Below are 22,561 nucleotides of genomic sequence, written 5' to 3'. Positions count from 1 at the left end.
AATATTCCAAACGGGACTCCTAAAGTGGGACGGAGGGAGTATTGTTTTTATGGTAATTTTATGGAGTAATAAAACAAAACGTTCATAGTTTAAGTTAGAACTTAAATTGTTATGCTTTGACACTACAATAAATAATGAATATAACTGATGACAAGTTTAAATGCATATTAAATTTTGAACATTAATATTGCAAAACCCCCATCGAAATAGTTGGGTTATATAAAGATTGAGAAAAGTTATGCTTAATTAAAATTGTCAAAAAAAAAAAAAAACATGATGAGGGTGAAACCAACCATGATCAAGATGGTGATATTACTTGTAATATTTGCAACAATTTTAGATGAATCCACATCATATACTCCACCAGACCTGAATGCTACAGAGAGTTGTCACAAGATTGCATTAATAGTGTTCATGATGCAATATGTCAAATAGACAAGCGTCCATTTATAGAATCAGTAGGTGGATGCAGGTTTATCCTTTTAGAATATGTCAGTGGTGATTGTTTCTTTAATAGGTTGGCTAAGGATGTTCAAAAAACTTGTAGTGTCAATCCTGAGACTGCATTGTATGTAACGATTGATATTTGGAATTTAGTCAATGGTGCAACAAGCTAGGGTGATGATAAATTAGTATATTTGAATTATTATAATAAAATATTAGTTTATACACACACACATATATATATATAGGGGTGCACTATGGTACCACCATAGATAGAATAACATCATACCACCAATATTAGCCATAGAATCTGGAAATCCAACGCACAAGATTAAGTTTCGCAAACAGACTACAGATTGCTGTCTAATGTATTATGAATTGCTGGCGGGGGCATTTTGGTCATTTCCTAATTTAAAAATCAAATCAGATTGGGGGATATTCCTCACAATCACGTCATTCTCTACATTCTCTCTCTCTCATTCTCTCTTTCTCCAAATAATTCTTAATCGATAGAAACCCTAAAATTATGAAAATCTCTCACAAAATCTGCCGCCTCCGCCTCTACGCCGTGAATCGGTGATTTCCAGCCACAACTACTTCGAGAATTGGCGATTTCCAGCCACAACTACTTCGAGAATCGGCGATCTGAAACCAAAAGTTAATTCCCATCAACGATCGGTGAATAATCGCGATTATGAAGGGACGGCGACGGCGAATCGAAAGGAAACCCTCGAAAATCCAATTTCACCGACGATTAGAAGGGATTTGCTTGGCCAAACGAAGGATATTTGTTGGTGATTGTAAACGGAGTTTAGCTGCTTGTTTCTCCGACTACACCTAGGTAAATTTCTGAGTTACTCTGTTTAGCGGCGCAATTGGAGAGTTTGTGTTTCTCAATTCTGAGTTGATTAGTTTCTAACTATGTTTGCTTCTCAATTCTTATTCATGACTCAATTGCTTGTTCTTTCAAACTATTGATGATTAGAGTTATGCAATCTGTTTAGAATAACTAAACATTGATGAATCTGAATTATGTTGCTTGCTGAATGCTTTTTACTTGTTATCTGATTTGTGGATTTTGTGCTTGATTCTTTTTCTTTTTTGTTTTTTCTGCTAGCTAATTACTTTGATTAGGAAGATTTTGATTATGTTATGTTCATTTTGGTAGGTTTGTTATTCTATTTTATGTTGTTCATGTTTGTTTTGAAAAATAGCATGTATTATATTAAGTGATTGCATACTAATGCATATGTATTATATTAAGTGATTGCATACTAATGCATTATATAGTGCATGTTTGTGGTTATTCTTTGAATATCTGGTTTCTCAATTTCGATCCATGACTAAATTTTTGCTTTCTCAAACTATTGAAAATTCTGAGTTATGTACTATGTTAAGTATTACTAAACTTTGATTATTAATAAACTTTTGTGCTATTTAGCAATTATTTTCATTGACTATCCAAAGAATAAATTCAAAAAAAATTGTAATATTCGATACATGACTCAAGTCCAATATTACAAAATAATCAAAGCCTAGCCTATTACAATCGGAAGCAAAAGACGTGCAAGTCTAGGGCAGCCCATTTGACGACACTGTTCACATCCCAACAAAGTCCAACACGTCACCGACATCCGCAAATGAATGTTCCTCCGTAAAATGGGAAAAATTAGTAGAAATCATATAAGATCTTGGACTTAATGCCAAGATCAAAATATACAGAAGCAATATGGATTTGAAGATTTTCTCAAAGATTTACCTAGGCATTCATTTATGAAGATTCACGTATTATATCGAATAAAATATGATGAGATATAAGTAGGAATTTGCAAGTGGGTTGTGTGCATTTAATGCATATAATCTTTGAAGATTTCATCACAAGATTTGACGAAGTAGATTATGCCATGTAAACAAATAAGATATCAAATCCAATAGTAGATTGAGTAGAATTGATCGACGGAGCATAGTTACCCCAAATCCAAACACAATCTTTGAATAGATTTTTGGCAGTAAAACTCCCCAAGTAAAACCTCCCCCATGTTAAACCTTCCCCAATGTTAAACCCCCTCCACTTGCATAGTAACTTGCAAAGAAATAGCAAGTATAAAAACCCCAGCCTTTCCACTTTAGGAAACCCATCACTATCACTGTCAAACATTCCACAAATTCTCTCCATACTCACATAGAATAGAGGAGTTCATACTCGCATCGGATAGAGGGAGAGTTGCAGATACTTGTAGGATCAAGTCTCCAATCCAACAACACTTTTTCCTCACATCAAAAAGGTAAGCCCCAAACCTTTCTTTTCTTTCATATATGTACAAGCATATGCATATATAAAGTGAGAGTAGAATCTGCCCAAGTAACATTAACAAAACACAGCAAGATTAACAAAAGGTTTCACTCTCAAGTCTTCTTCTAAGTAGCTAGAAAAATACTCACAATTCACCAAATTCAGTAAATAGAACCAAAATAGAATCCTACTACCTTAATAACTAGAAAGAATGAGAAAGCTTATCTCGTTAGTACAAATCTGTCGGGTTTCCGGCAAAGGCTCTTCAGCAGCCCGGAGACGACAAGGGCAGCCCCATACCCCATGACTGCTAGAAATTCACAATCTTGACAAATCTACAAGTTACACACCAAACTTTTAAATCAAAGATCAAATCTTTAGAAATAAAACCAAAAAGGAAATAGAATGGAATTTCCCTAATTTACCTCTCGGGATTTGGTGAGGAGGCAGCGGCCAGGGCTGGAGTGGCGCCGGGAAGCTGCTCCGGCAGCACGAGGAACGGAGGAGGCCGAAGCCACCGCCTGTGCATGCACAGTGGCGGCGGCGGCGGATCCGAGAGAGGGAGAGGGAGAGATAGAGGAGGGGGAAAGAGAGAGAGGAGAGGGAGAATCGGAGAGACGCCGCCGGCAGGGTGGCGACGGTGGCGTCAGGTAGGGAGTGGGATGAGCTTCTCTCAAATCTAATTAAGGTTAGGTTGAATGATGAGGGAGATAATGAATTTGGGTATATTTATATATATGAGTTCTATTCTTAATGAATTCATCTTTATTCGTTTGGGCTAAAGAGGTGAGAAATAAATCTGAGCCCAATCCCTTTTAAATAATAATGCCTGCAGTAGATAATTGAAAAATAATCCATTTCTGAATTTATTTGTTGATTGGGCTTAAAATGAAATAGGATGTCTTGACCAGTTTCCAAATATCAATTGATATTTTTACACATTGCTTTTCTTTAAATAATGTGATTAAAGTAAATTTTTAAATCTTAGTATGGGTCAACTTAATTTTGGAACCTAAGATACGTAGAAGAAGAAGCATGGAATAAGATGCATGTCATCAAGCTATCATATTTTATTCTTGAAGCTAAATTTAGCTTGTATTTTGTTTCCGAAAAGGGAGAACCTGGAGGAAGGTAACATTGAGAAATAGAGAATTATTTGTGAAAATCTTGGAAAGCAAACAAGGTGAGCTTTTATATCCTACATACTAATGTGGATAAAAATGCAAATTATTTTTGAAGCGATATTTATGAAAAACTCGAACATATGTTCGTTGTTTATTTTAAATGATGTTGTCTTGCCAAAATGTTTTGTGTATGATGCCTATCTGTTTTGGCGTGAGGCCAAGTGAGTTATGAATAATGATATGTGAATTGAATTCGGGTCCAAGTGAGGGTGGTGTCCCTACTCGGACTAGTGTACACATGAGACCTATGGCCAGTAGGCAGGTCTGGTGACCGAGGAAGGTGGCCACCTTCCCGGCACAAGAATGTTGATGTGACCGTGAGAGAACACCATCTCTACGGCACAAGATTGTTAATGTGACCGTGAGAGAACACCATCTCTACGGCACAAGATGATCAGATATGGCAAAATACAGAAAGAAAATGGACTGCAGTCGAAAAATGATTTTTAGTAAGCTCAGGTCTTTTTAATAAAACCCCTGAGTATTACTGTGATAATGGCTTGACAATATTTTCAAACGTATATTTGTATTTTTCGGCAATGTGTTCACTGAGTACTTTTGTACTCAGCCCTGCATATATTTCTAAATGTGCAGGTTGAGCAATGAAGTGGTGGAGGAAGTGCTACTGAGACAATACATTTAATTCAATCAGATTAGGACTCTCGGAGGTTCATGTCTCCATACATGGAACCGCGTTCTTTTCCTTCCACTGTGCATCTTAAAAGACTCTAGTCTATTTTGTTCAAAACTCTGGTATTTTGAAAACTTTTACAAACAATTACTCGAGTTTTCATAAGCGATTATCTTTTCCTCTATGTATCAGCACTTGATTAGTCATGTCTCCAACCAATGTTTGATTTTATTTTTTTTCCCCTATTTCTTTCCCCGCTTCTTATACCCCGTCCCTAGTCACGGTTTCCCGACTGTGCTATTCTTAGCAAGTGCGGTCGTGACAAAGTCAGAAGCTGAGGTTGAGCAAATTTAAAAATAAGAAACCAATGCACGAAATTTCAAGATTTAAATTGCCAAGTAGAGAATGTGGCTGCTTGTATGGCTTAGATGCTCGGCCTATAGGCTATAGAAGATAAAACAAAAGTGACAAGGCATTAGGCGTGGCCTTTACTTTGTCTATTGCCATTGGTGTTGATTTGGTCTAATTTTATAGAATTGTCATTTCTTGTAATACTTGAAGGCTTATAATCGACTTATCATAATAAACATAAAACAATTATGGCTCCTTATTGCTTTATTTATATAACAAGTCATATTGATGAGAAACAAATTAAATAGGCTACCACGATTAAAAAAAAATACGGGCAGTTACTAGATATGCCAATTGGACCCCTTCAGAATATATAAACATATAGAAGTAACAATATGAGATACAAGTTAATTTAAACTACTAGAACAATCTTGTGGCGAAGTGTTATTATCTATTTCTTGAAATGAGCTTCGATCAAAATACCATTCACCAATAGCTTGCTCCAGCGTCTGCATCACATATTACACCAAATAATTACATAGAAAAAAAGTAGATTGTACTTTGACACCTAATATCTAATAAACAAGACGAAGAAAATCAACAATATATCTTACCCTATTACGAAGTAAAGGTGCGCACATCCAAGTGTTTTCTCTAACAATTTGGACATGAAGATAGCAGGAATCAATAAACATCCCTCTACTCGAAGATTTATCAAGTTTGAGCAATGTTTTGAGAAAAATAGATCCAAAATCTGAAATAAACATATTAATGGTGAGAAGTTTTTGGTTTCAATTTAACTTTTGTTCAAAATTGAAAACTTGAAACAAAATTAAAACTACCTTTTATGATTCCTATTTTAGTGGAATTGCACGATTCCAAGAATTGTCCGCAATCACCCCACTGATTCGGCCCAAGACCAGGCACAGTGAATATAAAATTGTATTTAACCTGCATCATATTCAAAATTGGATATAAATAAATAATACTAGTTTATTATTTTATATTTGGTGGATATATGCATTATTAATTTTTTTGTTTCTTACCTGGAAGAGATCAAAAGCCGTTTCGACTATGAAGAGTGGTGTGGAAATATCATCAACCAAATATTCAGGGAAGAGGCACTAAAATTTATTTCAGTATAATGTTAGTAGTATTATAGTTGTCATGTGTAGGTCTTAATGTAATAAGTATAGTTAGTCATCTCACCAAATTGGGGTCCCTTTTAGACGTGCATGATTTGGGCAATAATGAACCAAGTTGCTGCGTGACAAAAAAACATGCATGTTAGAATTCTATTCAATATATCTATACGGTAATCTTGAAATGCTGTAGTATATAAAAGCCTAATTACTACTACTTAAATGCATAGTAAGAAGTAGAATAATACATTTGTTTCAATCACTCGAGCAAAATGCCGTCCAGACATGCTTGCCAACGCACCTTCCCTATAACCAAAGCAAGGAAGTCTATTTTTTTAAGTTACAACACAAATACAAATGCATGTGATTGACCTAACTAATAAGTAGTATTTGTATTAGGATGTGAGCTTAAAATAAATCAGAAATTAACAATTTCAATTTACCCGTGAATGAAAAAACCGGAGTCTGATATGCACTTCACTCTAGTAGTATTTGGAAAGAGGGCTCTAAATCTATCACAGTATAGGATTGTAGTCAATCCACCGGCTGAGGTACCCGTCAGGATAGCCTACAAATAATCAAAATCATATGAGTAATTGTAATTTGGATATTGGCTAATAAGATAAATTAAGCATAAATATATACATTGTGAGCGTTCCCCATTCCTTTGTGAAGCAACTCCTCCATCACAGCTTTATATATCCTCCCACCTCGAAATGTGATGTTGTTACTCTAAAACAATTTTAATTAATTTCTCATATTCTAATTACAGTAAACATGCTAGCTATAAATAAATAATTACTACTATATCATAACATATTTGTTTCGAATATAGATATACGTTTGAAGACTTACCACATCAACGTGCTCGATGTCCGATGTAAACATCGAGCCATCACAGTAATGAACAAAAACTTTATGCCAGTTGTAGAAATCTAATTTAACAAGAAAAAAATGTAGTACTAGTTAATTTAGTATTATGAATACAATTATAATTTCAATGGTAGAGCAAACTTACATTGATTATATCTGGAGTCTGTGTCTAGTATTCCGGAGGTGAAGTTGGGGGAATTTCCAATAAATTCATATTTACTGCTTCCAAGATTTGTTCGTGACCTATTTATACAATCTTCGAGTGAAAAACACCATCCACCGCCCTAACATGAATAAACTAGATTTATTTAAAAAACTAATTAATTAATGATTTAAATACTAGTAGTAGTAAGTACGTACCTCCATGTAGACCATCCAGCTTGAAGATCCAGTGCCGTAGCCCTCAACATAAGCATACGCTGGTGGGCTTCCGTCCAAGCAAACTACAATGCACAAATATAGGAGTAGTAATGAGCTATATAAGAATGATAAAATAAAATAAAATTAAATTAAATTTAACCTGCACCGGTTGCAACGCCAGACTCAAGCCGAGTGTAGTAGTAGGAGGGGACTTGAGCAGCCGTGGTCACCATCGAAAACCACCAAAGTAGGATCAATGCGATCGTCTGCATTCAAAACAAATTAAATTAAACAAGAATTTTTTAAAATAATGCGTAAACGTAATGTAGAAATGTTTATAGAATCTACCATTTCTACAGAGATTGCAAGAGAAGTATGAAACTAAATTTGGTGTCTCTCATACAAGAAGAAGTGACATCTCTATATAGGAAGAGAGAAGAAGAAGAAAATACTCCATCTGTGTATAATAAGCCAATAAGATAGAGACACGTGGAGTGGTAAGATTCTGCTTTTTTTTTCCTTTGAGAGAAAGATGGATTATTCATTATTGGGTGTGTAAGACAGCTAGTGTTACTAATTTAGAGAGTAAGAGTTAATATTTTCGCCAACTCTCAACCAGCATTAAAACCTTTACTCGATATTTAATTTGGAAATTAATAATTTATGCGATCCTAATTTCGATACATCAATTAAATTTTTGAAATCTAATAGGAGTGGCCTGTTTATTAAAATGTTATCATATTTTCACAGCATTTGACACAGGCGTGGAGGCATTTTCATACCATAGCAACACTTTAGTATTAATAGTGTTTATAGAAAAAAATACTGACACAAGAAAAAATATTGATGGATGGCATCCTCAATTTAAATCCGCCAATAGGAGGAGGGAGTACTATTCTATAAAAAGTTGTCATTGATTTAGGTCATGTGATCGGTCGATGGTGACTATGTATGGAGCATTGAATTTATTTAACAAATTTAGGTCTAACCTATGCATTCTTCATAGATTCATTTCGGGAAACTCCACTTCTATGTATTTGCAACTTTATCCATTTCCTGTTCAAATTATGATGTCATTGGCATGATAGTAACGTGATAAGAGGATGTATCCTACTAGATTTTATCCCAAACCTAATAAATTCATATGCATAATAAATATATTAAAAAGAGGGATGGTATTTATTTTCATGGTCACAAGAGCATCCACAAAAGCAGGCATCCACTAGGACGTCCCACCGGCGAGCTAGACAGACGTGGTGGACGTCTGCTATTGTGTTAGGCGAGCGAAACGGACGAGAGAGGGGATGAGGGTCGAATTATTCGCAATATTATCTCTTACAACATACTTGATTATTTCAACGAACAAATTTAATTAGTTTCTTAAAAATAAACCAATTATTTTATAAATAAATTAGACTAATATATACTCCTACTATTTAATTACTGACTTAAAAAAAAAAGAAGCCAATGAATTAAGGGGTGGAATATTATTTGAAGTCAGGCCATATTCATCAAGTCATCCATATCCCAACGAAAAGAGCTTAGAATTTCAACAGTTTTGTGGCACAATGGACTAATTTATCAAAAAAATAAAATTATGGAACTCCTGAATATTGTGTTTGTGTGGTGTCTTTTGTAGTAGTATATATACTAGATATTGAAAAGTACAGAGTATTTTTTTTTATAAAATACGCCATTTGATAATAGAGTTCAACAAAAGTCAAAAAATGAAGAAAAATAACGACATGGAGTTCTGATTGATATGCCTATATTTATATTCTTTTTGTCTTTTTGAGAGAGAGCTGAATACAAATATTTCATGTGTAGGATATAGAAAATTCTCTCTCATGTAATTAAAATCATGAACAAATCTTTATATGTTGTGATGCAAAATAAAATTAATTAAAATATATTTAGAGGGAAGTATAATGATGTGAGGGGTCATATCACATGGGGGTACATTCCACACCACATATACAGTCACCAACATTTCAAACTTTTGCCTTGTAAGGTGCTAAATTAATATTTGGTGCAATTTCACCACAATGTTCTTACCAAACCGAGGACTTCACTACCATGCTTCAATTTTATATCTATCATATTAACAACAGTGTTTAATATCACATTAAAAATTTTATATAGTTACTACAATGTTTCACGATACAAAATGTGCAAATTTAAATTAGAGAGTGAATGATATAAACTAGAATATATATATGGCGACTTTCATTAAAATTTGACATTGAAAGAACCGATAATGTCGGAAAAGCAACGGTGGCATTATCATGTTAATAGCAACGGTGGCATTATCATGTTAATAACATTTTTTTCTTGACGACTAAACATCGTAACAAAAAATTAAACTATATATAGTATTATACTATTTCCGTATATTGTCGTTCGATATCTTATAGTATTCTTTCAATAATTTTGCTAAATATCTTTAATCAGAACTTCACTATGAACTTCAGTGTAGAAGATAAAGCAATGAATCAGATACTACATATTTTGTTTAGAATAGATATCAATAGTGTTAATATTGAATTACTTATGTTTTATGCTATATTTTCATATTATCAAAGTATACTTCTCTCCGTCCCACTTTAGGAGTTTCATTTGAGTTCAGCACGAGTTTTAAGAAATATAAAGGAAAGTTGGTGAAAAAAAATAATGTAATGTAAGTCCTACTTTTATACGTATATTAGTTTTATAATCAAAAGTGAGTGAAAATAAGGTTAGTGGAACGTGAGGCCTATTACCATTTATGAAATATTTCAATCGGGGCTCCTAACGTGGGACACCCCAAAATGGTAAATCGGAACTCCTAAAGTGGGACGAAGGGAGTAATAAATATTCAATTAAATATACAACATATTTATTTTCAAATAATTAAAAGTAGCAAAAAATAATGATTAATATTACAAATAAATTAATTAGATGTGTGAAAAAGAATAATTTTATGAAAAATAATAATTGCATCAGTGAAAGTAAAAGTAATTTGGCAAATTATGTGAAAAAAATGTGTTGTGCTTTGTTTGGTAAAGAATGGTTGGTACACAAGATGGGCCAAATTATCTGTAAAATGGTAATGGGTATTTGATAAAGCAAATTGGATATCTGTGCCAAAGAAGAAAAATACTCAAAAATTAGAAATCTGTGCCAAAAAGAGAAAAAAAAATTGAGGTGTAGTTAAATTCAGAGACCACGTAGCTTTTCGAACTAATACATTTTTGTGTATAAATAATATGCCTAAGACGGTGTTTATACACTGCATTTTAAGCTATATTAAATACAGTAAATTTTTTATTAAAAAATTCAAAAAATGAAATGATGCGGTCGAAGATTAACTTTGAATTTTACTCAATTATCCCATATATTTGTATCTTGGATGAAATATTGCATCGCGTGAAAGCTGGAATCCATAGTATTTTTTATACCCAACTAGTATTAATTTCCTTCCAAATCCAAATTAACGACACAATTGAAAACAATGTCAAACTTATGAGCAAATTATTCAATCATTCAATTCCTTTCCACAAGAATTGACATATTCCCACTCCCACTCACATCAATCATTTAATTCCTTTCCAATTAAACTGAGGTCTCTGTATCACTCCTAGCCCTTTATTTATTTATTTATTAAATGAGTATATACAAAATTGGGAAACAAAACAAAAACAAAAAAGTTCAAGTTTATCGGGAAGATGTCAAGCCTTTCCTCTGGAGTTTGGGGTTTCAATCTTTTCTATAAGAAGAGTGAATTAGGCCAATTCTCCACAAGCATGTAATTTACCACAAATTTGGATTTATTTTCACAAAATTCTGCAATTGTTTGGTGTTAATTTAAGGAGCTAGATTAAATATTTTCGCCAACTCAAAGTGAGAATTTAAATTGAAATGGAGTATTAAATCATGGATGTAGAGAGTATAGTACTATTAAATCATGGATGCAGAGAATATACTGGAGGATCCTCCGTCCTACGTTACTTGTATCATTTATTTTTCGCACTCGTTTTAAAAAACTAATAATAAATAGTTAAAGTGGAGAAAAAGAAAAGTAAAAGAGATAATAATATATAGAAAAATCTTAACTATATTATTCTCTTTCTTATTTTATTTTATCTTCACTTTAACTATTTATTATTATTTTTTTAAAATGAGTGCAAAAAAGAAGTGACTCAAGTAATGTGGAACGGAGAGAGTATAGTATTATACTATAGTAGTACTACTTTAGTGATGATGTAGGGAGTACATAGAAATATTATACTAGTACTATTCATACTATCAAATTCTATCTATGCGAAGCTGGCAAGCTCTGTCTGCGGTCTCTAAATTTGGTGGCCATTCAGTCTACCAAACTTAATTACACCACAACAGATTTCTAATTTTTTTTTTTGTTCTTTCTTCTTTAGCACAGATTTCCAACCTTGCTCTTATCAAATACCCTGCATCTGCATACCCATTTTTACACATAATGCTTTACCACTCAATTTTCGCAAACAAAGCACAACTCATTTTTTTCACTTAATTTGCCAAATTACTTTTACTTTCACTGATGCAATCATTATTTTTTCATAAAATTGTTCTATTTCACACATTCTAATTAATTTATTTATATTGCCAGTCAACTTAACAATTTTAATTATACTATAAAAAAATAAATATACTTTAATAGTATAATTAAGTGAATAATTATTAGTAAACTTTGATAATATGCAAATATATACTACTCCTAATAAGTAAAGGAAGAGGAGTAGAAGAATGTGAAATTGAAAGTTACACAATAAAAGTAAAGTTAGGTTATAGGGTTCATCACATTATCAAAGTATGGGTAAGAAAACAAAGTCTACTTATAAAGAAATGTGGCAGCAATAGGACTAAAACCTCCAAAAAATGGCAATGGTCACCAAACGGATACCAAATTTCAAAGAAATAAAGCTGATGCTAATGCCCATTTAATTGCTCACTAGGGAGTACTACTTCATAAGCATCCAAGCAACTAGACTAGAATAAAAAATCACCGCAATCTAGCGTGTAAAGATTCATACCACTATGACTCACCATTACAACTCATTAAAAATTAATAATGCATATAGACAATTGTGAACTAATTAAAAAATAATACAAAATGGGAAACCATTCCTAACTATAAACTATAAACAAAAATTAACATAATAAATTGGATTAGTGAAATATTATGTGGTCTACTTAAGGGAATGGAAAATGTTTTGGAGACATAATGTCTCTAGCCATAATGCTTAAAATGGTAAGTATATATTATATTATATTTTTAATTAAATTTATATTTTATATATGTACTTTATTACCCCTACATTAATTTATTTACTAAATACACCTATTTAAGGATATAAATTTTGATTATGCATAGATGATGCATGCATTTAATAACACGCTGCAATCATCTAATCGTTTAAAACATGATTGGATAACTTTTTTTATATATGCCCATTTTAATGCATTTACTTAAAGATATTTCTTTAAAATTTTAAATATTAATTTTATTAGCTTTATATATTTAGTGTACATTTTGTCTACAAATAAAATAAGATTTTTAACAAATAATTAGCGCTATAAAATATAAATAATTAGTTATCTAATATTTTGAACTGTAAATACTTAGAGTTACTATAACATGTGACAAAAAATAATTACTTTGTAATTATAATACTATAATCTTCAATATTGATAAACTTATTCTTTTAATCACTTTTTATTCCCAATAATCTTTAAAAAATAATAAAGTTTTTAGCTCACTTTAATATAACACCCAACACATTAAAATTTGATAATACTATATTATATATTAATACTACTAATTAAGTGAGTATATGGTTTTGATTTTAAGAATTCTCTAGTTCTAATTTTTTATTTTTTTATTTTGATTTTTTTAAATTCTTAAATCTTGGACCATTACAGTTGAACCTCGATAAAATCATATGTTCTTATATCATTTATTTCATATTTTAAATATATTAAAATATTTAACTATAACATGCAATAAATTAAATTTGATACATGGTGTACGAATGCTAATTGAGTCTAGTGTTTATGATGGCAATGGTCACCAAACGGATACCAAATTTCAAAGAAATAAAGCTGATGCTAATGCCCATTTAATTGCTCACTAGGGAGTCCTACTTCATAAGCATCCAAGCAACTAGACTGGAATAAAAAGATCTCGCAATCTAGTGTGTAAAGATTCATACCACTATGACTCACAATTACACCTCGTTAAAAATTAATAATGCATATAGACAATTGTGAACTAATTAAAAAATAATACAAAATGGGAAACCATTCCTAACTATAAACTATAAACAAAAATTAACATAATAAATTGGATTAGTGAAATATTATGTGGTCTACTTAGGGAATATAGTTAAAGTGATTTCGACACATAACAACGAACTAGTTTATGATGAATTTGTAACTTAACATAACATTCCTAGTTTGAATTAGAACTCAAACGTTATGTTTTGGCAATGCAATTAATAATGAATTTAATTGAAGACATGTTAGAATTTTAGCATTAATTTCACAACAAACCTACCAAAGAAGGTCGGTATATATATAAAGACTGATGAAAATTTTTATCTGAACAAACAAAAGAAACAAGACAAGAGTCAAACCAATAGTAAAGATGGTGACACTCCTTGTAATCTTTGCAACAATATTAGATGAATCTATGGCAGATACTCCACCAGGGCCTGACTGCTACAAACAAGTGCCACAGATTTGCGTTGATAGGGTTCGTGATGCCATATGTCAAGGAAAATATGGACCATATAAAAAAATAGTTGGAGGATGCTGGATAAATTTTAACACTGAAAATTTAGATGGTAACTGTTTTGACGTGATGGCTAACGATGTTACAGAAATTTGCAAAAAAAATTGCAATGCAAATCCCGGCGATGCAATGTATATAACAAATCAAATTTGGGCATTTTCCCAGGACCCAATTTATTAGTCCAAGAAATTATTAGTCTAGGTGGCGATGAAGGGCCATTAAATTGCTTTAATAATATATTAATCATCATCCATATTCTATATTATATATGAAAGAATATATACATTCTATATATTAACACTCCCATATAGGGGCATATTAAGATGCCACTATCCCTTACAATAATACCATACCATCATTTTTAGTCAATCATTTGTATACGTGGACGAATAATAAGCTGCCACGTGGTAAAAAAATTTTTGAAAAAAGACGGTCAGCAATTTGTTGGTCTTTATCCAGCAATTTTTCTTGTCCAGCAATATCCGACACACTATACAACAATCTATAGATTGTTGTGTAGTGTTTGTAATATTGTTGTGTAGCGTTTATAATATTGTTGCATAAGTGGTGTCACGGTGTCACTTTAAGAGGGGTTGTCATTTTAACACAAACCCTCCCCTATATATAATATATATCAGGTTGACCTACATATGTGTTGCATAACATTCATCATACCCAATTAATTTTATTCTTAGATAGCGTTATTATTATAATAGGAGTACCATATACTCCTATAATTAAGGACATATCAAAGAAATTATTATGTCAAGAGATCTTGATTAGAATATGAAAGAAGGGTTATATGAAAATGACAATCACAATTAAAATGATAATATACTAACGAGAACCTTTAGATTTAGAGTAAAATTACATTGGTTCAATTGAGCGTCCGAGTCTAGTATCCCTATGAAGTTGGCATATTTACTGCTTCCAGGTCTACCTATACAGTCTTTTAGTGATACACACCATCCACCGCCCGAACACGAGTAAATCAGATTTCCTTTAAAATATAGATATGCTATAAATATTTTTAGTGATACACACCATCCACCACCTGAACACGAGTAAATCAGATTTCCTTTAAAATATAGACATGCTATAAATATTTTTAAAACAAGTTTATGATTTAATTAGGTACACATTATAGATTTAAATACCTCCATGTAAACAATCCAGTTTGAAGATCCACTACCATACCCAACATAAGCATATGCCGGTGGGCTTCCGTCCAAACAAACTACAACACAAAAATAATGACTTAAATTAAGTTAGTCTATACTACTATTTCTACTGCTACGATATATAATATAATAAAATAAAATAGAATCTGCTCCAATTGCAACAACACAAAGTACCTCGTACAATAATGTCTAAACTCCTTACCGCTAGGACAAAGGCTGTGGATTAATGAGTTAATGACAACTTACTATATATAAAAATGTTCATATTTTTATGGAACGGAAGAAAATGAAAAATGAATATATTTTTATGTGAAGTAGGTATAATGAAATTTTTTGTTGAGAAGAGATGCTCACTCAGTACGTGGTGGGAGGAGAGGGGGGCAAGAATACCTTTTTCTCCAATATTATTTTGAGGGGGAATATAATAAAACTAAAGGCAAAAGTGCAAATCACACATTAAATACATACTTTAAGTTAGAAAAATTAAATTCGAGCTCGAAAACAACTTTGCATGCAATAATTGTGTAGCTGGAAGATTTTATTATTGAGAACGAGTCACAAAAATTCTTGTCTCACAATCTTGTCTGATGAATGATGATGACTCATTTTCTAAAGCAAGAATTCCTCTTTTCCATTGCCATCGATCTCAACATTTTTCTCTACCACTTGAGTATGGGCAGGATATGATAACATTTAAATTTATTTTAAATCTTTTAAGTTTTTTCTATTAATTTCATGAATATATACATTAACATGAGATTGACTATTTTAGACTAATTTAACTAGGAAATTAGGAGATGGATCTAACTCATAATCACTAGATCGATAGTATAAAAATATTGACTAATTTAAGAAAATCAAGAGGTGGATTTTGTGCAACTGTCTTTTCCTTAGTTGGGATAAAACGTGGGATGTGGGTTCCTCACATCGCATAAATCTTATACATACTATTCTCTATATATATAATCATCATTCATCAATTGATACGATGGTTAAATTCATTTAACTCATTGCTTTCATAAAATCTTAATTTTATTTGCAGTTATAGTCAATAAATTAATTATTCGCTTCTTTGGTGAATTAAAAAGTTTCTGTTGACAATTTCCAAGTCTAGAAGTTCAATGATATCATGCTGCTTGTTTCCAACTCATAAATAGTTGTTTCTCAAATTTAAATTGTTGAAAGTTGAAACATTACCTTATTTCGAAATATCTCAAATGCACCACAAATACTGCGAATTGAATGGAAACCCAAATTTGTTACCATTTCATTTTTCCTTATTCTAATTAAGAATTGAGAGAGAAAGTACAATTGGTGATCTGATATTGACATAATATATAGTAATTATCATCTTTTCCCCCAACAATTGAAATGTTGAGTGGTAGTCAAAAGTAGGCCATCTCAAATCAACTTGTGCCATCTAACCTACTGTTTGTTTCATTCTCTATTTATATTTAAGTTTTATATCTAGATTATTTTACATGTCCGCTAGTACCTGATCTATTTTATACAATCTCAATTATTGTTTTAAATTCAAAGACAATATGATGTCTCGCATAATATCATTTCAACTACAATCTTATTTCCCCAATTCGCTTTATACGTTAAAAGATTTTACAAAATAGGGTAGTTATACAGATTTAATTGAGACAAATTGAATTTTTTAAGTATAATTTAATCTTTCACCTTTCAAATTTAGTATAAAACTGTTCAAACTTTATAAATTAAATAAATATTACTATCTCATTAACAAATAAAGATGTAAAATTAGATCTAGCACGTATAAAACGTCCACTAATGGTTGACCAAAGTCCACGAAAGCAACTAAAGAGTTTGACTCGTTGGCGCACATCACGGACCTAACCATAAGTATTATGAATTAATAAAAAAAACATATTTTAATTATGAATAATAGACCTTTAACCATTGGGCTACTGAAACAAATAGTAGTATATTTTTATACTCAACGGTGAAGGGGCGATAAATATCTAACACCACACCCTACCTCCAAATTTCTTCTTTATTACATAAGTATATATTTGTATATAATATAGAATTGAAGGCAGCACCATTTTCAGTTGATAAAATCATGAATGCACAAGACAATAACTGGGCTGTTTATGATGCAATTACTACTCCATCCAAACCTCCACAGCTTACTGTTCCAATTCACAAGGTATATAATTCAGGATATCATCTTTGCAATCCTACTTAAGTCCTTTTTTTTAATGTGTGTAAGAGCATCTTACTTTTTTCTCAGACAACCTGTTCTATCATCATCATCAATATATACCTTCATTTGTACATGCCAACTCTTCTAACAACTTTTGTTTTTATTAAATAGTGTATCCAAGAACTAGAATCTTTGTTAGTAGAGAGCATTACATTGTCGCCATCTGTGTTTCTTTCATTTTTCAACGATTTCAAATTTGCAAGAAAAGGACTGATTGAGAAATCAGAGTGATAACTAACATGCGGTGCTTCATTTGAATAAGCAATCAAACTTGTCTTCCTTTTCACAGTTGGAAAAATCTTTGGAAATGGCTGAAAATACATCAAACAGCAAACACTGGAGAAAATCAAACCTGTTCTTGGAGATACCAAGCAGATCATTGGAAGTATCTCGTCAAGAATTCGTTCAAATAAGGATGCCATCACCCACACCAACTCCCACCCCCAAGAGAGTCAACTTCCTCCTAACACCTAGTCCTTGTGATTCAAGACCATATGGATCACCCCGACCTTCCTCTGCACGAGGCATGCCTTCCATCCGGAGCCTCCTGCCAAAGGGCTTCAAGCAACGAGCTTCCAACAATGTTCTAGTCTCTTCAATCACAGGTGGTTCACAAGATAAGCCATCCATGTCAAGATCATGGTCATTTTCAACGATGTTTACTCCTAGGGCGAAGAGGGCATGCTCGTTGCCAGTAACCCCGGTAGCAAATTCAAATCCTGATGATGTAAGAATTTCTTCTTTTTTTTGTCAATCTCAAAGAATAATAACTTTGCTGAATTAGAACAGCTTTGGTTGTAGGCAAAAGGAGTTAGGCGCATGTCGAGGTCACTTTCTGTCCCTGTGATGAGAAAAGAAAAGGTCACACGAAAAATGGATACATTCTTTCGTATTGTTCCATCCACACCTAGGCTAACCAAGGATGGCCAACCTCAACTACCAAGTGCAGATGATGGTAACAGTGGTGAAGATATACCTGAAGAGGAGGCTGTTTGTAGGATATGCTTGGTTGAATTATGTGAAGGTGGAGAGACCCTTAAAATGGAATGCGGCTGCAAAGGCGAGCTAGCTCTGGCTCATCAAGAATGTGCAGTGAAATGGTTTGCCCTCAAAGGGAACAAGACCTGTGAAGTTTGCAAGAATGAAGTTACAAACCTACCTGTCACACTTCTTCGTATCCAAACCTGTATAAATCACACTGCAGCCCACAATACCTATGTGGATTTGGAGATCAACGGGTACTGGTGTGCACATCTTCATCTCTTAACAATATTATATCTCTTCAGTATTTATTTAGTTTGTTTTATTACAGGGTTTGGCATGAAGTGCCAGTTCTTGTAATTGTGAGCATGCTGGCCTACTTCTGTTTTCTTGAGCAGCTTTTGGTAAGGCCTAATTTTCATTCTGTTTAACCATAGATTTTTGAGATGATTCTGTTCTCATAAATCTGTTTCCCCTTCAGGTTGGCAAAATGAGTAGCAGTGCAATCGCCATATCACTTCCATTTTCGTGTGTACTCGGCCTCCTTGCATCCATGACGTCTTCAACTATGGGTTTGTGATTCAAACCATATTTTAGAAATACTAGGCTGCAACATTTTATACAACTTCCACTTCATACAGTAGCCTCAAAGAAGGCTAACGCGGTGTGCCTTTTCCAGTGAAGAGGAGATTCGTTTGGGTATATGCATCGATGCAGTTCTCCCTTGTGGTTCTCTTCGCTCATATTTTCTACAACTTGGTAAAAATACTTGTCTTGTATTAAGAAACTTTGTTTTTTAACCTGTACAAAACAGAGTTCATAAACACAAATTTTAGTTGAAAAACACTAGTTTGATTAGTCCAATGGTTTGCAGGTTCATGTGCAAGCAGTTATGGCAATTCTACTGTCCACGTTTGCTGGATTTGGTGTGGCGATGAGTGGCAGTTCGATCATCATTGAGGTGATGAGATGGAAAAGGAGACGAGACGTTGCTAGACATCCGAATAATGTAGGTGATGAGATGATGATGCATCCAAGTCAGCGCCCTCGCCAGCTTGGAGGCGAGTCCGAGAATCCAGAAACCTTTAGTAGGATATGAGGTTTTGATTCAAGTTAGAGAGGATTTTTTATGTGCTATGTGTTTGGAGAATGTGGAAATGAATAATTTTTTATGAATAGTGTAGATAGAGAGTTTGAACATGGCTGTTTCTTGCTGTTCAACAGTCTTAATTATTTTCTACAAATAGGTGTTTTGCACAATTGATTATTTGTCTGAATAGTACTTTATTCATTGCATTTTTGTGCTAAAGCGTGTCAAGTGTGATTGTGTGACATACATGATAATTGTTAAATATGAAAACTTTGTATAGAAAAGTGTAGAATGAATCTCATAATTTCATAACCTATTACGGGGAAAAGGATGTGAAAACCACAACACCTCATGTTGTGCCAAAAACGCAGAGTTTTGTTCATTAAACGCAGCAACATGTGATATTCTGTTCATTTAACCCCACCGTCCACACATCTTTATTCAGTTATATATACTTTAAAGATGCTTTAAATCCTTTTATTCTTTATTAGGATTTCTAATTTTTTCTTTGCCAATCTTTTTAGTTATGAGTTAATTACTTTAACAATATAAATTTATGAATTTTATTATTAAAAATATAACATATATTCTATAGAAAATATTAAAAGAAGAAAAGTGTGTGATGTTTAATAAAAATTTACTTCTTTTCTTTAATATGATTATTTTTTATGTAGTAAAAACACTTTATATTCAACTATAAAAAATGAGTTATAATTAAAATGACTAGCCAAACCACCGAACTCGATCCATGGAATTTAAGGTGTTTTTACTAAATAAACAACAAAAAAATCAATAAAAAAGAATAAAAATATTAACGAAACAACACACTTTTTTTGTTTTAGTAGTAGTAATATTTTTCATGGAACAAATTTTATATTTTTAATAATAAAATCTATAAATATAATTAATAAAATAAATAACTAAAAGGATTAATTAGCAAAAACATTTTAATATACGGAGGAAAAGATAACAAATGAAATCCTATGAATTATACAGCACACAGCATGTGGTGCTGTGACTTTCACCGCTGCAGTGCAGATCCTTCCCCATAAATCTTACGAACCATTCCACCAATATTTTAAAATTTGAAGGACTGAAATGCAAAATTCATTGACCTAATTTTCAATTTTCTTGTTAGTTATTTGGGGTTCTGCAACTCAGTCAAGCAGCCACAAGCCGGCAATCTGATGAGATTAACTGCTCCGACCAAATTTGCTCAGCCTCAATCTCCGACGCTGCTCTTCGCCTCTCTCTTTCAACGCTCCACACGTAATCTCTCTCTCTCTCCGCTTCAACTTAAACGACTATATCTACCAAATCAAAGTTATGTTTTAATTTGCCTTGCACATGTTTGATTAAATGCCTAAGTAATTTGTTTTGGCAAAAGGGGTGCCTAATTGGCTAAGTAGGAGGCCTATTAGGATGGCTTGGGGTTCGGAGAAATGTGATGAGAAGACTGTGGAGCATTCGGCAACGGGATTAGTGCGGCCGGCAACTGCAGATTATGCAGGAGAGGCGATTCAAGCGGTCAAAGCCGGAAAAGTAATCGCTGTGCCAACTGACACCCTCTATGGCTTTGCTTGTGATGCTTGGTATTATCCCTATTATCATATTCTTTTCATTTATCAAATTCCTTTTCAGCCATTAATTTCTCTATTGTGCTCTCTTTGAAGACTTTCTGGTGTTAACACTGCTTCTTGAATTTCTAAGCTTTCAGGTTGTTTTCAAGTTTTAATCTTTATTTAGTTATTGCTGTTTTTTGTGGAAAAGTATACTCAATTTATTCGTTTATGTAATTTTAGGCTTAAGAATGATGAGAATTTCTGGTCTGAAATGTGATAAAAAGGGTTAGAAGATTGATGTGTTTGTACTTTGTGACTGTTTGCATAAGTTTTATCTTAGATCGGTGGCTTGATGCTTATCTTTGATTGCTGGATGCTGCAGCTCAATGGAAGCTGTGCACAGGATATATGAGATCAAAGGCCGAAAGCATACTAGTCCCCTAGCTATCTGTGTTGGGGATGTTCAAGATATACAACGTTACGCCACTACTCACCATTTGCCTCTCGGATTGCTTGATTCACTGCTTCCTGGACCTGTAACACTGGTATTAAGACGAGGTAGTTGAGAGAAAAAGTTTCCGTTAATTATTAGTTTGTTGAACTGTCTTGGTTGTTCTTGTTGATGTTTGAATTCTCATCTCAACTTTTGAATTTCATACTACTTTTCCACCTTATTACTTGTAGTTGATGCGTTTCTGTGTCTTTGCTAATATATGTGTTAGGGGATTCAAGCATCCTTGAAAAGTCTTTAAACCCAGGGCTGGACAGCATAGGTGTGAGAGTGCCCGACTGTGATTTCATTCGGCTAATTGCTCGTGGTTCACAGAGCGCCCTGGCCCTCACTAGTGCTAACCTTAGTGGGCAGCCTAGCAGCGTAGATGTGAAGGATTTTGAGAACCTTTGGCAGCATTGTGCGTGCATTTACAACGGTGGGCTGCTTCCTTCGGGACGTGCAGGATCAACAGTCGTCGATCTTACTAAGCCGGGAGAATTCAAGATTCTCAGACCGGGAAGGTAAGCATCCTAATATTACATGACACTCTTTGCATGACAATTTGGATATGAGTTAGGATCCTAATATAATACTTAGCATGTTGGATAGATATATATTTGTAATGATGGACAATTTTTATAGTATCTTGTTTCATATATTTGATGTTGGCAGTGCGGAGGAGGAGACAATTGCAATCCTTGAGAGATATGCTCTGGTAGAAGAAAATAGTGTCTCGTGACCGCATTCACAATTTCCACTTTGGATGTTTCTCAGTTTGATTATACTTGTATTACTCTTCTCTTCATGTATTCTACTATTGAAATTTAGTACAGAATCAATTCGATTTCAATTCATGCATAATATATTTAGTATCGGATTTGTCGTTGAATTTCAACCTGACACTATTATCTTGCATTTAGCTGCCTATGTTAAAT

At 33.1% G+C, this 22,561-nt stretch overlaps 3 protein-coding genes and 2 long non-coding RNA genes across 6 annotated transcripts; 3 read left to right on the top strand and 2 right to left on the bottom strand.

Annotated features, from left to right (window-relative positions):
* Positions 1 to 1,917: 1,917 nt before the first annotated feature.
* LOC148930188 (uncharacterized) lies at positions 1,918 to 3,435 on the bottom strand. The gene is made up of 2 exons (XR_016137288.1): positions 3,163 to 3,435; positions 1,918 to 3,072 (listed from the first exon to the last, which is right to left on the bottom strand). It is a non-coding gene; the product is annotated as an uncharacterized LOC148930188 (long non-coding RNA).
* Positions 3,436 to 3,493: 58 nt separating this feature from the next.
* Positions 3,494 to 5,106, top strand: LOC125214926 (uncharacterized). The gene is made up of 2 exons (XR_016137289.1): positions 3,494 to 3,920; positions 4,516 to 5,106. It is a non-coding gene; the product is annotated as an uncharacterized LOC125214926 (long non-coding RNA).
* Positions 5,107 to 5,221: 115 nt separating this feature from the next.
* LOC125214924 (pectin acetylesterase 8-like) lies at positions 5,222 to 7,690 on the bottom strand. The gene is made up of 13 exons (XM_048116157.2): positions 7,627 to 7,690; positions 7,439 to 7,544; positions 7,279 to 7,361; positions 7,064 to 7,202; positions 6,901 to 6,980; positions 6,691 to 6,777; positions 6,489 to 6,613; positions 6,294 to 6,351; positions 6,113 to 6,166; positions 5,950 to 6,027; positions 5,746 to 5,854; positions 5,518 to 5,657; positions 5,222 to 5,412 (listed from the first exon to the last, which is right to left on the bottom strand). Exons 1-13 carry the CDS (start codon positions 7,627 to 7,629, stop codon positions 5,311 to 5,313), a joined length of 1,164 nt encoding a protein of 387 aa, XP_047972114.1. The 5' UTR covers positions 7,630 to 7,690; the 3' UTR covers positions 5,222 to 5,310.
* Positions 7,691 to 17,280: 9,590 nt separating this feature from the next.
* On the top strand, positions 17,281 to 19,777 carry LOC125216288 (uncharacterized). Of its 2 annotated transcripts, none has more exons than XM_089067613.1 (7): positions 17,281 to 17,443; positions 17,790 to 18,227; positions 18,302 to 18,744; positions 18,813 to 18,885; positions 18,963 to 19,053; positions 19,161 to 19,240; positions 19,356 to 19,777. In XM_089067613.1, exons 1-7 carry the CDS (start codon positions 17,357 to 17,359, stop codon positions 19,578 to 19,580), a joined length of 1,437 nt encoding a protein of 478 aa, XP_088923739.1. In that variant the 5' UTR covers positions 17,281 to 17,356; the 3' UTR covers positions 19,581 to 19,777. The 2 variants fall into 2 exon arrangements, with proteins under 2 accessions (XP_088923739.1, XP_047973918.1); XM_048117961.2 differs by having other exon boundaries at positions 17,283 to 17,443; positions 18,302 to 18,738.
* An 891-nt stretch (positions 19,778 to 20,668) lies between these two features.
* LOC125213740 (DHBP synthase RibB-like alpha/beta domain-containing protein) lies at positions 20,669 to 22,498 on the top strand. The gene is made up of 5 exons (XM_048114449.2): positions 20,669 to 20,840; positions 20,959 to 21,163; positions 21,516 to 21,691; positions 21,856 to 22,147; positions 22,299 to 22,498. Exons 1-5 carry the CDS (start codon positions 20,759 to 20,761, stop codon positions 22,363 to 22,365), a joined length of 822 nt encoding a protein of 273 aa, XP_047970406.1. The 5' UTR covers positions 20,669 to 20,758; the 3' UTR covers positions 22,366 to 22,498.
* Positions 22,499 to 22,561: the final 63 nt, after the last annotated feature.

Source organism: Salvia hispanica, chromosome 3, assembly GCF_029641045.1.
Source record: "Salvia hispanica isolate PSC_SH4W2 chromosome 3, Shi_PSC_v1, whole genome shotgun sequence".
Classification (NCBI taxonomy): Eukaryota; Viridiplantae; Streptophyta; class Magnoliopsida; order Lamiales; family Lamiaceae; genus Salvia; species Salvia hispanica.
This window is presented reverse-complemented; position numbering and strand designations above follow the sequence as displayed.